Consider the following 14,076-nt stretch of genomic DNA (forward strand, 5'->3'; position numbering starts at 1 on the left):
AATTTCTAAAAATTAGAATTTATCCAAAATTTTATATTCCGCTCGATTTTATATTTTTATGCACCAAGCTAAATAAATCTATTTTTTATCGTCGTTAAAAATCCCCAATTTAAGAACTCGAGAAATTGTAAAGTAATCTACCAGTCTTTGACTTTGATGGAACGAGATTTCGACTTGCCACGCCATTACAAATCGTCACCGCGACGCGCGACGTATCGCTTCTTAATGGCATCCTCGATTTGCATGTTAGCCGCGTGATTTAAATTTCAAACGAATTTCCGTGCTCGTTGTATCGAGCAACCAAACGATTTCGACACGCTCATGTCGTCGATATAACGACGACGACTACGTGGTCTCGCACACGTTCCAACGGGGCAAACCCATAGAAACGATAGGAGGATTGTTGCCTGTAATCGCGATAACTATGCAGCTTTATCATCGTTGTAGCGTCGACCACGTGTCGACGGTTGTTTTTTTTGTCGACGAAATTTGCTAGATGATAGATTTATCGACGGGAATAAGGGACTTGAAAGCTCACTCTCCATTAGCGCTATACCTGGATCGGGGAATATCGGCCGGAAATTAGAAATATCAATCGTTAGCACGCGTTTTAAAGCGAGATTTCATTCACCACGGCAAACGAACGCTTAATGGCCGATGTTCAAGTGGGAGAGTATAATTTCATTTCTGTGCCGAATAAAATTTATCGCTTTTTAGGATTATCACGGTCATTGAGGCGATCTTTATTATCTATGCTACACGTCTATTAACTAACAAATCATTTTTATCAAATATTTATCTTCTTATTGACAAATTTTATGTATACGTTTTACGTAAATTATCGTAAAAGTATCTTTCCTAAATTTCATATTGAATATACATATTCGTCACTAATCGGATTTTCCTTGTCTATATGTGCTATGTATATGTTGCAAAATAATTTTCATACAAAATTTACGTTCACAATTTAAAGCTTTGTACATACATTTTACATTTTTATTATTGTGTGTTAGAAGATCATAGACATATAATACACGCAATAAATTTATTAACTCTTCAAAGATTGATAGGATAATACATCTCATGATGATTTTTACAAATACTGCTGGCTTGTATAATTTTTCTGTCACGATTGGTCTAGGTATAAACTAATTACATATTAAACTACTTTTTACTTTTTTCACATTTGAGTGTATAATCCGCTATGAATGTTTTATAATTCATTGTTAAAAAATTTCAGGCGATGATTGCGACATTTTATTGAATTTTAAGTTTGTCTTCATGAAACATACATCAAACAGCATAAATATCGGCTTTTTTTTACTGTTTGGGTATAGTTGCAAAGTTATTATGACATTACGAATGCTAGTTCTCTTAATGTAGATAGTAGCGTTAATGTAGGTGATTTCTACAGCAGTAGTGATAATCAGTCATTATAATGAAAGTTCGCAATCACATGGTAGGTTTTTCTTCATTGTACAGAGTATACCTGAGAAAGATTGTTTTTCTTTATATTATGAACTCGTAAAGACGAGTTAATATTTCATTTATAACATCAACAACAGCTAGTTATAATTGATAACTAGTAATTAATTTATTCACAAAAAGTATTCTACTTTTAATATAAAAATTATTCATTTTGAATTGAATAGATCTTATTTTCTGTATATCTATTAGAGAAAATCATTTTATAGAGAATCATTTATACATGTAATCTAATATAGATTTCTATTTACACAAGAGTAATCTTGTAATTCTTAACGTAAGTTAATAAAATATCACTTGAAAAATTTTACGTCTATTTTACGTAAATTTGATGTGATCGGTAGAAAATTAGAGAAATATATCTGTACCTGAAATATATCTGACAACGAAAGAAAATATGGAAGAAAATAAAGAGCAAAGGAAGAACGAATAATTTGTTTAATTTAGTAAATTTAAATACTTTTCTTGCATGCGGACAATTTTTATGCAAAAATTAGTACCGCAACATGGATTAAAGTTATTATATTTCTCAGATATACCCAGACTTGCAATGGAATTTTTAGGACCGCAATCTCCATAGAATTAAAAGCTCTCTTCGCTAAATAAGCTTTTAAAATGAAATTTTCCAAATCTATCTTTCTGGATATGTAACCAGACGATGTTTGACAAGGTAACATCGCATTTAAGAAAATTAACACCACTAAATCTTCTCTATTTTTAATAAACAAATTTGTAAGGAAGAACGAAATACAGAACAAAATAAAGAACGAAATAAAGAACGAAACAAAGAACAAAATAAAGAACGAAATAAGGAACGAAATAAAGGACGAGCGGTAAGATAGGTGACGTATGTAACTTAATTCCGAAGGAGATGAACTAATTCTAATTTGAAGCTCTCAAGTACAGATATATATTCTCAACTTCGAAACAAATAAGTTGCTCGTCGTTTTAATGTTTCGATGTTACTAACGACTGCGCCGTAGTCGAACAGTTGTAAAAACTAACTAGCCAAGAGATTAAATTTCACCAGCGAAAACAACGGTAATTGATGTTTTTTCTTTTATATGGATGCAGCTCTGAGTGCGCCAGCTAGGAGCAACAGTCATAGAAAATGTCGAATAAACTGCCAGTGGTTCGTATATCGGTTCCCGTAAGTGTTACTGCTATCTACTCTGATTGAGTATACACTATACACACGGAAATTATTATGCGAAGCGCCGAAAGGAAAAACATGCGAATAATGTTCAGTTGTTTCCGCCCAGTATCCAAGCGTAGCGAGTAATCGATTGTTCGGTAGTTTTCCCCTCTTCCAACCTTTAGCGACCAGACAGGGCGTAAATAGGAAAGATAGAAATCCTTAGCCTTTTTTCACATGGCGATACACGTATGCGATACGTGTATGGCATTATACATGTACGTATCGCGATACATATATCGCCGTGTGAAAGAGATCGTATGAGTTGTGATTTTATTCCTTACACGCGATGCCTAGCATTAGAAACACTGGTACGAGCTTCTTTTATCCGAGAATTTAGTTTCGAATTATATTTCTTTCGTTATATTTACCATTTAGGTGTATTCTGTTTCTGTCTCCTCTTCTATCATTCGTAGTGAATGTTATGTATTTAAACGATTAGAAATAATTTTAAGCGATAGATTTAAAAATTAGTCGGAAAGTCTTTGTCTTGCGAAATAATAGTTGGGTGTATATATTATATTCTTTTGGAAAGTAAGAATGAAACAAAGTATTATATTGGGTGTCCTGAAAAAGCATATTTTTATTTAAAAGAATAATACAGTGAAATAAAAAAATAAAGCAGTTGTTAAATATATTAATATCTTTGATATATAATAATTTTCCTAATAAAGATTTTTAGTGAAATGTTCTATTGTGACACCTTTTATAATGTTGGTTTTGCCATTTAATAATTTCGTTACGAATTCCTTAATTTGTATCGTTAGTGATATTGTATGTGTGTTTGAAAAGATTTGAACGTTTAGAGATCTTTCTGTAAATATTTCTTTTCTCTCTAAAATATATCCCGAGCTATCAACACTCGTATTGATCCGATACTCGTAATATCATCCAATAGATAGAACAAAATATTCTATTATAAGTTGTCGATGCTGAGCTTGTTCCATCTTTTCTCAATCTTATCAATTCCGTTTGCGGTTATACTATAATATTTGAGACATTAGCAGGTTGTTTAAAATCGAACGATCCTTTTATTGGAATTATTTAGACCTGTACATACTTATTTTTCTCCAAAAATACACTAGCTTTAAACGTATCGTAATTTTCGTTTCAACGAACGTTTCAACGAACGTTTCAACGAATATTTATCGCGAGTATTCGTTGCTGCGACCAATTTTAATCGAGCCGCTTAATGTTGTATTGGCATGAAATCAAATATAAGATCAATATTAGCCATAGAACTCGAAAATGTCATCTTTTATGTCTCGATGCGTTTCGTGCTTTCTGAAGAGTGATTAAAATCGAAGATTCTACTGGATGCACGCATCACTGACGAAACTTCAACTCAACAATTTTCCTTCCATTTATCTCATCCTGTCAGAATCATCTTTGAAACATGTAAACGATAAGCTTATTGGAGAAAAATATGATAAGAACAAGTTTGTTGATTTTTAATGTTATTTAATAATTGAAAAGGCGTATTTTAATATAACAGAATATTGCATATTAAAAAAAGGAAACAATTTATTCGGTTGGAAGATATAAGCCTCTCAGCAATAGATAAAAAATCCATAAAGTTTTGTGAAAGAAACTGATGCTCGTACATATCTAATACATATCTAAAATATGACAAGCAATATTTTTAAGAGAAATCAATATTTCTGGGGTAAATATCTTTCAAAAGAATCCCATAATCAAATTTAATAAAAAGATAGTTTTGGTAATGTATGATCGAACAATGTATTAAATTCTTAAATTGCCTTCATATGAAAAATATGACATCATATTTTTCTCCTGTGATCTTTGTATATCTTTTACATTAACATTTTCTATAAAGTAGACATCCGCAGTTTAGCAACGAATTTTTCTTCTTATAAAATTTTTCTCATCTTGTTAGAATCATCTTTGAAATATTGAAACGATAGACACATCTACGTGTTTCAACGACAACCTCCGATTTTCATAAACTAAAATTTAACAACGAATAATGTGACCTATGGCAACGAATTTCTGGTGACAACTAGCTCCATTCTCTCCTGTGTTTCTCTACATCTATCTCCTTTCGTAACGTTAAACGACATTACTATTGGGTCGCCACTACGCTTTGCTTTCGAGATTAGAGTGAAATTGTATCTGCCATCGCGATCGGAAGTTGGACGTGTACCGATTGTTTCTCGTAACGGCCGAGTTGCGTTGGATAGTTCGGATAAGTGGTAGATCGGCTGTGTGGCGGCAAAGCGTCGCATCGATTCGTCTCTTTCAAGACGGATACAAACCTTCAACTATATCAGGAATTCCGGTGGTTCTGGACACATGTCGGCGATGTCACCGAAAACTTCGCGGATTCCATTTCGTAAATACGATTTTCGATTCGTTTTAAGAAGTACACGACGGTACTTTTCAAGTTGAATTGAGCCAGAGGCCGATCTTGAATTCCATCAGTGAAAGGAAGAGTCGCATTGCAACAATGTTCGATTTCTTCGTGGTTCATTATTCAAAAGAGTGTCCTGAAATTATCAGAGTGATGTTGAAATCATTGACGGGTGAAATTCTCTGTTACAGGGGAGAAGCTCTTGGTTGCAAAATTGTTTCGAGGTTTTTGGAACTCAAGGTAATGAGGACAGGTCCATTAATGACCTTCGAGTATGAAATATTCATCCTTGGAAAATGAGATTCCAACAAGTAGTCGCGGGATATCAAATTTGATCGAGTAAATGTTACAGTAATTACAGCGATAAAATTATAGGCAGCGTTAAGTTGCATTATCGCGAAGCCGCGTTGCAGGACTATTCTATTATACTTGACAAACATTTTATTTCCAAATTCTTTAATTTGTGAATCCCGAATGAAATTTAAAAGGTATTTCTAAAATGATAGAAAGACTTCTGATGTTAATGGAAGTAGTGATAGTTAATATTGTATATAGCGGTATATATACAGTAAATAGTAAAATATATTATTTCTATTCTACGCTTCCTGATTAGGTAATTTATATTTTGCTAATTCATAAAAAGAGAGTAAACGTGTTCCTATAAAAATTATATATTCTTATGTATTTCTTATATATATATTCCTTATATATACATAATATGTAAATATTTGATCATCATTAATTCATATATTTTGTCTGATTTCAAATACCGTTACTACAAATCGACCAAACTGTCCCAATGTTTATGACCTAAGTAGCTTATACTTAAATATATCTACTACGTTTCACTTTTATGTCCTTCTCTTTAAAAATATTTTGTATGTGAACAAGGAGCACAACAAAGAAAGGAGATCAGCGAACGCATTATATTTTCTCAAAAAAATACGTGTAGAAGGACGGGCTCGTTAACATCGCCAGAGCTAAATTAATTCTCCCTTGCTATCGCGTTGCATGCTTGGCCTTCTACGGACGGTGGTGTCGCGCGCGGGAAATAAGCCGTGCTCTTTTGAAAATAAGGACGTCACGTGGTCCACTTACCTATTCCCAATTACTTGTAATTGCCCTCTTCGTTACCGTTTGAACGTTTCTGGTATCAAGCATTCCCTCGGGGGAAAGTTCCAGCTGGAGGCGAAACGATCGGTCGGCTTTCGCTCGCGTGACGAGCACCATGCTACTTCAATTAGTAGGCCTGTACGATACATGCATGCGTGCCGTCTGCTGACGGCTACCTCGATCGGTCCATGTTCATATTTTCAGTTCGATCTTCCTCGTTGATCGTGCGCAATGGCGAACGTCGATATTCAAGTCCAGAGAAAACGATGCATTAAATTTTGATCAGCGCATCGAGCAGCCTAACTCGCATGGAACGATCTTGTACTTTCGATCGTTCTTATCAGTTGTTTTCGTTAATGCTGAAGGAAAACTGAATCAGTATAGGATTGAATAGCTTCGCTTTTTCTTGTGCTTATATTAACGCATTGGTATAATGATTTCTTCATAATAAATATTGCAATATTAAATGTATATATTTTAATATTAAAATGTATATAATTTGTTCTTAACCAAAAGTATTATTCTTTAATCAGTTTACTTGTTTTCAACCAAGATTATTATTTTGTGATCAGTGACTAATTGATAAATTGAGCTCAAGTTTTCCAAATCTGAGACAGCGTGAAATTATTTCTACGTTTATTTGAGTGATGTTCTGTACTTTTTCGTTGAAGTATGCGTGCAAGTGCTATTCGCTATGAATGTAAGAATTAGGAATTCAATTGAATTGATTCGATAATAGTGTTATTATGGTCTAGAAGTATGAATTTCTGAAGTGAGGCTTCCAGGAATCTGGTGATACAAGCATTAAGGGTCGGTATTTTTATAGTTTATAACTCTGGTATACGATATTACACGAATTCTAAGATTGTTTCATAGATTAACTTTCGAGAATCCAGATTTGTTCCCAGAATGGTTTCCATTAGAATTGGGATACTAACTTACTTGAATCTATATTAGTCATCTTGCTTTTACGAGGGTTTTGCTATTGTTCTAAGTTTGATGTATTTCTGTGACATAATCGTATTTTAGGAACTTAGTGTCATTTAGCTTTGTCATCAGTCATTGGATCAGAGTAGTACATATATCTTGTATTAAACTTGATCAGTGGTTTTTGGTCATAACATTGTGCTTTAATTCTGAAACTCTAATTGCAAGATTTTTAATGTAAGAATAATTTGATATGAAAAAATTAAAAGGACGCCCTACTACGCATAATGTTTTTTACGTTGGCAATTAATGTTTCATTAATACTATGCGTATGCAGATAATTGAGAAACAGAAAGCGTTTATCTTTATGAATGAAATCGAGTTCCTATGTGAGTTAATTCAAACAATTAAAAGAGACTAACATTTCCTATTGTTTTGGTGTTCGTAATCGATACTATTCGCTGTAATTACATTTTGCTGAGCGCAAATAACAATGCCACAACACAAATAAGATCATGGATCCGTCAAATATTATTTCTATCAAACTGCTCGCGATTGATGTTCTCGAACGGTATCGACGTTTGTAAATAATGTCTCAGCGTACTACAAATCGTGTAATCATCCTGTCCGGACATGCGTAAATTTAAATAATTTACATACGCCAACGGATGAATTTTAACAAATATTCCTGCGTGTAAAGTACTCGTGATATGATATTTTCGTAATTATATACACGAAAATTATAATTCATAATGGGTGGTTCGTTGCTCGAGTGCGGGCAACGGTTTGCTGCGTTTGTTCTCGTGCGAAGTTTAATTTGTTAAGTATATCATTTGCTATGATCGTTTGCTAGTGCTAAATATTTCTTTGGAAAAATTTAGATATATATTGTTCATATATATGTATGTCATGTTATATGCATATAGTTTAAATGATCATTACATTAAATTAAATTAGCAATTAAATTATCATTCAATATATCTATACAAATATATAGAAAGCACGGCAGAAACAAGTAACGGCACTTCATCCCGGGGTACAAAACGAAAACAGTGATAACGAAAAGCATCTGTTCAAAGGTTCCAGCTGTAATCAATTTCCGCGCATGCAACAGTTAATTACTCAATCCACAGTCGGGTGGGTCGTTTCCACGTCGATGCGCTTAATAAAGTTTGTATTGTGAATCGCGAGTGTGCATGTACATACTCTGTTCGGTCAAGTTACGACGTCTCCGTTCGAAACGCGGTGATCATGTGTTTCTCTTTGACATGCGTGACTAAGCTCGAAACATACGCTTGGTTTAGTGCAACAACGTTTGGTAAATGACGTTCATATACACCGATGCCGATTACTTCGTTAATTAATTTTCGAATTAATGTGTACGCGCTAAATGACGCTTAATCTTGCTAAAAGCACTGATCCCACGTATATGAGGATCGCTGTTCCCCGCGATATCGTACCTCGACGTCGAGCTTTTCAGAATTTCGGATTTGCTATCAATGACTTCTTGAGATTTGCTGTTTTGAAGTAGAAGGGTAAATGTTTGGAGAAACATTTGTTGGAATGAGAAAGCAGGTTTCAATCCGATGCCTGTGAGGCCAATGAGATAACACGTCCCGAGGTAAATTTTACAAAGACGATTCTGAGTGGCTTTTGATGCCACTGAAATATATTGGATCCCGCTATGAATGGAACTATCTATACATATGTTTGTTATACATATATATAGTCTTTTAATACCTATACTTACCTACTTTCTTTTAAGATTATGCTGACAATTCATCTTTTTTAAAATTGGGTGTAGTATGATTATATCTTTGTATACGTTATTAAGGAAGATTCGCCCCGGAATTTTTATACCAGTAACAGGTATAGTTTATCGTACAGGAATCGAAATCGTTGTTACCGGATTTAATCTATAAAACCTTTGCATAAAATTTTGTGATGTTTCATATGATTTTTATGAAGAAACATATATCAATCTAGTCGAAAAGTTTGTGGACTAAGTTATGCGAGTCTTGTCTTCTCCATGTCTGTTCTTTCAAAGTCGAGAAACTTTTGGTTAAATTAATATAGGTAATTTGCATACATATAGATAATGCTAAACGTCATGTAATCACTCGTGCAAATTCCATGAACTATTGTTGATATTCTTAGTATCACCAATTATGAATTAGGAATTTATTTGTAACTAATACAGCGTAAAATTTACAACGATTATTGTACAACATCCAGCGATAATGCATCGTATTGTTCTCCTATTAAAAACCAGTAAAGCAACTCTTTAAAGGGATTAAAATATAAATATCCTAAAGCGCGCACGAAAATATGGGAATATTTGTTATAAATTCTTTTTCAAATGAATATCCCTTATAAAGTATCTCCATACTGTCACATTTAACTAACCATTCGTATTAAAACATACATTGTCGTGGCGATTAACAGGGATAAGTCTCGACTGAAAATGACTTAAAGATAGTTGCATATGTAAACAGATCGTACACGAATCCTTTCTTATTCTGTCTGTGTTTTTCAGTTAATCTACTTTTAATCATTCGTACCTGATTAACGACAGAAATTGTAGAGTTCCCATCGAAGCTTGTAATATGCCGGTGTCACAAACAGCCGTCATTATTTATCGCGTATCAAACCCTACTAAAAGATTGGAATGGCAGTTCTTGTTGCTCTCTTCAGCCGTAATCTTTCACTAACCTATTTTCTGTCCAAATATATTCACTTTATATTTCACGTATATATTCCTACAGGTATCCGACACGCTGCAACGAATTCGTATCGACGATTCGTTTTATCCGTTTCCATGATCCAGGTATTCCCACTCGAAACGAGGAGCGACCCACAAATATTTGCGATTTTCAACGTTGTCTAGAATTTTTCGATAAATTCCCATTCCGATAACTCATAGGCCTAAATCTCCTTCTTAGTCTCTCTGCGTATTGTTCCATTTATCAATTGTTGCCAGATGTATAATCTTTCACGTTCAACTTTCTAATATTCTAGTTCGACCGAATGGATCGGATTATCAATTTGGAAAAGAAAAATTTCCACGTGGAAAATTCGACTTCGGATTTAAAAGAAATACGTGACTGTTTGATTAAGTAATTCTATTTATTTGTAAAGTAAGTAAAGTTTTTCTATCTATGTGACTTCTGACATATTTATAATAATATTCATAGTAATGTGACCTGGAATATAGATGAAAGATGTTTATGTAGACTTACGATATGATTATATACTGCTCATGGATATAATAGTTTAATTAAATTTTAAATAAGCGATAGGGCTCATGTTGCGTGAATGGCAATTGTACGTACTTCAAGGGATGCTTCTCTAAAAGGATGTACAGAGTTTCGAGAAACGTAGTTAAAACTGCAAAAATGGCTACGAAAATAAATGGTAAAGGTATGTCACTAAAGCAGAAATTTCTCCTATGGTACGAGCGAGATGATTTGTACATTCGTCATTTAAAGGAGGGAATCGAATCTTCGCTGACAAAATCCACGTCCTTCCACTATTGGTACCCTCCACTAATTCTTAAATAAACCTCGTAAGAAAAAATTTAAGCTCAAAGTTTAGAAAAGCATCATATAATACTTAATCATATAATACTAATAATAGTACTTTCCACTTGTTGGAAGAAAAGGGACACTTTTGCCCGAGTTTCAAATATTTCATTTGAGCTTCATAATGAAAGTTCTATGATATGCGCATCGCGGTGTTGGCAACATAGAATGGATGAGTATTATCGGGTCGTGCGTTTTGGGAATTGTATCGACACGTTGTTTTTAAAGGAGCCGCAGTTGTTCTCTCGGGATTAGATCCCAAGCGAACGCGCTCCTGTTCTAGATTCTTCATAGAGTAGCGGCGACCACTTTACTCCTACATTTCCTTGGAATAAACGCAACCGTTTTATTTACGAGAATGTCTTCGCGGTCCACTGGGAGCGTTGGCTACGCTATATTATTATTCGATTACATTTGCATTGCATGCGACTAAGAAATAAGCGGGACGACGTGACGCGGTCTAGGTGAAGTAAGCAGTAATTCGATAGAGGTTTCATGGAAGGAAATCACGGAATCATGATCCTGTTCTCCTTCCTCATTCCGTAATGATTATCCAAGCTCTCTTCTTTACATATTATCATCGATGTTGTTTTTCTTCCTTTCCTTCTTTTTTTTTGCCCGTGATCTTTTAGAACACGTATGAATTTTCCTCTCGAATTATAAGATTTTGATCTTGCGATTCTTAAAGTAAGATCAAGCGCTACTTGGTGTAGTCGTGAATTTAAATAGGGAAGACATATATCCTATTTGTTATCGACGAAACGACGACGAACGAAATATGATAGGATTTATTTACCAATGATCTTTGCATCGCTTGTTGTTACTATTGCATTACATTCCTTTTATTGCTTAATTCGATGGAGGTTCCATGGAAGGGAAATACGGAAGCGCGATTCTGTTCGCCTTTCTTCTTCTTCATTTCGTAATGCTTATTCAACATTTCTTCCCGAAATGTTGATATCGATATCCTCTTTCTTCTGTTTCTTTCCTTTAGACCATGAATGATTTTCCTTTCGATTTCGTCGAGTTATGAGCAACTCATGGTAATCTTGGAAACCATAAGACCGCGATCTTGTGTTTGTTAAAGTAAGATCGAGTGCCACTTCACCTAGTCGTGAATTTAAATAGGACAGACATATTTTCTGTTTGATTGCGATTGGAATAAAAATGAAGATATGATTTGTTATTGATTATGACTTATTTCTCGAAAATTTTGCGTTCGTCGATATAGTACTACAATCGCCAAGTTATGGTATATAGTTACAAAATACCCGACTATCTGAGTAGTTTATACTGATTGTTAGTTCTTAAAGTACAAATTTTAAGGTACAAATTTGTGTAACGTGCGATTAAATATAGCGAAAGGCAGTTGTACTGATTCGGTTAACGAATTATCGGAATGCGTATTTTCCGGGTAACTTCTAACAGTATGTCTGACATAGCAATCTAATCTAATGTCACTTTCCGTCAGATTCACCCTTCGTTCGAACGATTTATTTTGTCTTCGGCTACAGTTCCGCAACTTTTACACAGCCAGACTGACAGCAGCCGAAAGTGACTGCCTTATATAATGTGGTCGCGAGCTCAAAGACCTATACTTCCCGATTAGATTCCGTAGGACATTGTAGTCGTTGCGTAACGTTGCATTTTGTACCTGGTATCTTCATAGTTTGGTTATTTTATTTGTGGGGAAAACAAATTGCATCATTCAGCGAAATTTATAGAAATTAAGATTTGACGAAATTGTTAACTTCATAATAGCTCATAACCCTATAATTGTTTGACCTCATAAGTTACGGAACACTTGTTAGTTTTGAACATAAGCTATAATAAAATAGATCTGTAATGAAATCTTCAAAACCTAGTATAATTTAGTTTTCCTCATAATATATATGATCAAGAAGTTTCAAGTTCATTTTGCAATTACAACATTCAGTTATATTCTGTGTATTATTACAAGAATGTGTTCTATGACATATTTGAAATGGTTTTCTAACATATTTGATGTAGTAGAATATTATGATCATATGTACGATTTAAATGATTCTATGCACGGTGCTTATGGCAACAATGAAATGTGGATTTAGTCGATTGTATGTTGTGGCAGAGATATTTATCACTTCTGTGATTTGTTCCATATGGAGTTGGCCAGCTAAATGGTTTTAACTTGCTACATAAATTCGATGTATGAATTTCATGTGCTCTGAATTTGAATTATGTAAAAGTTGATGTTTGTTGCAACACATCTAAAATTTGTGTTGTCTGTCTACAGAAAGTAGAAGTAAAGAGATTTTGCCTTTATGCTTAACGTAACAGTGAAAGTACCATATTTTAAAATAATACATATTTAGGATTTGTAATTTACGAACACAGTTTTGAAATAATTACTATTGTTTAGAAATTTTTAATACACTACTAATTAAGAATTTTCTCGTCATAATTGAAAGGTGATTTTTTCTTTAAAACAATTTTCGATAATAACGAAAAAATGTTGTACAAAATAATTTACTATCAACGCAAATTAATATTAAAATTCGTTTAGTATCAATATAAACTCAATTTTTTTTCTTTTTTTTTGATACGTTGAAAGGATTACAAGTAAATTGCATGGACGCGAAATTGCCAATGAAAATTTTTCGAACAATTTGCTGACCTTTTCCACGAGCCTTGAACAAATCAACTGTGTGGGTAGACATGGTTCCCACGTTTTGATTTGTGAAAATTATCTAGAGATCGCGTAATTTCTGTTCCCAGTCCGACTTTTCGCAACTTTACAGCTCATTAATCGTCGTGGAGACGCCAAAAGAAATTGTAAGTCTTCCGAGTCCTAATTACCACGGTAAGTTTCTTGACCATAAATAAATGAATTCAAGAAAGTCAGGATAAAAGGAGATGCAAATACTGAATCTTAAAAACAGCAATGAAGTCACGTTTCTGTCATAAATCCTGTTCGTGTAGTAATTTTTTGTATGTTTTACACTACCCGAATAGCCTCATTTTGGTAAAATTTCGTGATAATATTGAATACAAGGAATTTCATAGAAAATTACCTCCTCTTTGGAAATTGAGAAAACTACCGTGTGCTTTTAACATTCATTCATTAATTGTGGTTTTTACCTTTTTGAGTGTTCTGTAATATACATATAATTTGCATTATTCTTCTGTCCTTTTACGCTAGAGGAATAAATTTGAAGGGATAGGTAAAAGCATAAAAAGTAAGTTTTATTATGGGAGGGTGACTTTCTGGATCTTATAAATATTAAGTTTGATAAATCAAGACGAACGAGAGGAATATGTTACATATTTCTTCAGATATTTTACGATTTCGTAGATACTTTTTAGTTTCGACGTCAGAATTTCTGGAGAAGGAAATGTTCTTTCCTAGGTTCGTTTGATTGTAAAAA

The 14,076-nt window shown here is 33.7% G+C and overlaps 1 protein-coding gene across 7 annotated transcripts in view; it reads left to right on the forward strand.

The window, feature by feature from the left end:
• Positions 1–14,076, forward strand: part of LOC100643994 (potassium voltage-gated channel subfamily H member 5) — a 206,341-nt gene that overhangs the window by 8,004 nt on the left and 184,261 nt on the right. Inside the window, exon 2 of one of the 7 annotated variants that reach the window (XM_048406909.1) lies at positions 2,560–2,635. The exons of the other annotated variants lie outside the window; for them this stretch is intronic. Coding sequence (XP_048262866.1) covers positions 2,597–2,635 — 39 coding nt within the window. The 5' untranslated portion in view covers positions 2,560–2,596. The remainder of the gene's footprint in view (positions 1–2,559; positions 2,636–14,076) is intronic. 7 annotated transcript variants of the gene reach the window in all.

This window comes from Bombus terrestris, chromosome 6 (genome assembly GCF_910591885.1).
Source record: "Bombus terrestris chromosome 6, iyBomTerr1.2, whole genome shotgun sequence".
In the NCBI taxonomy this organism is placed as follows: domain Eukaryota; kingdom Metazoa; phylum Arthropoda; class Insecta; order Hymenoptera; family Apidae; genus Bombus; species Bombus terrestris.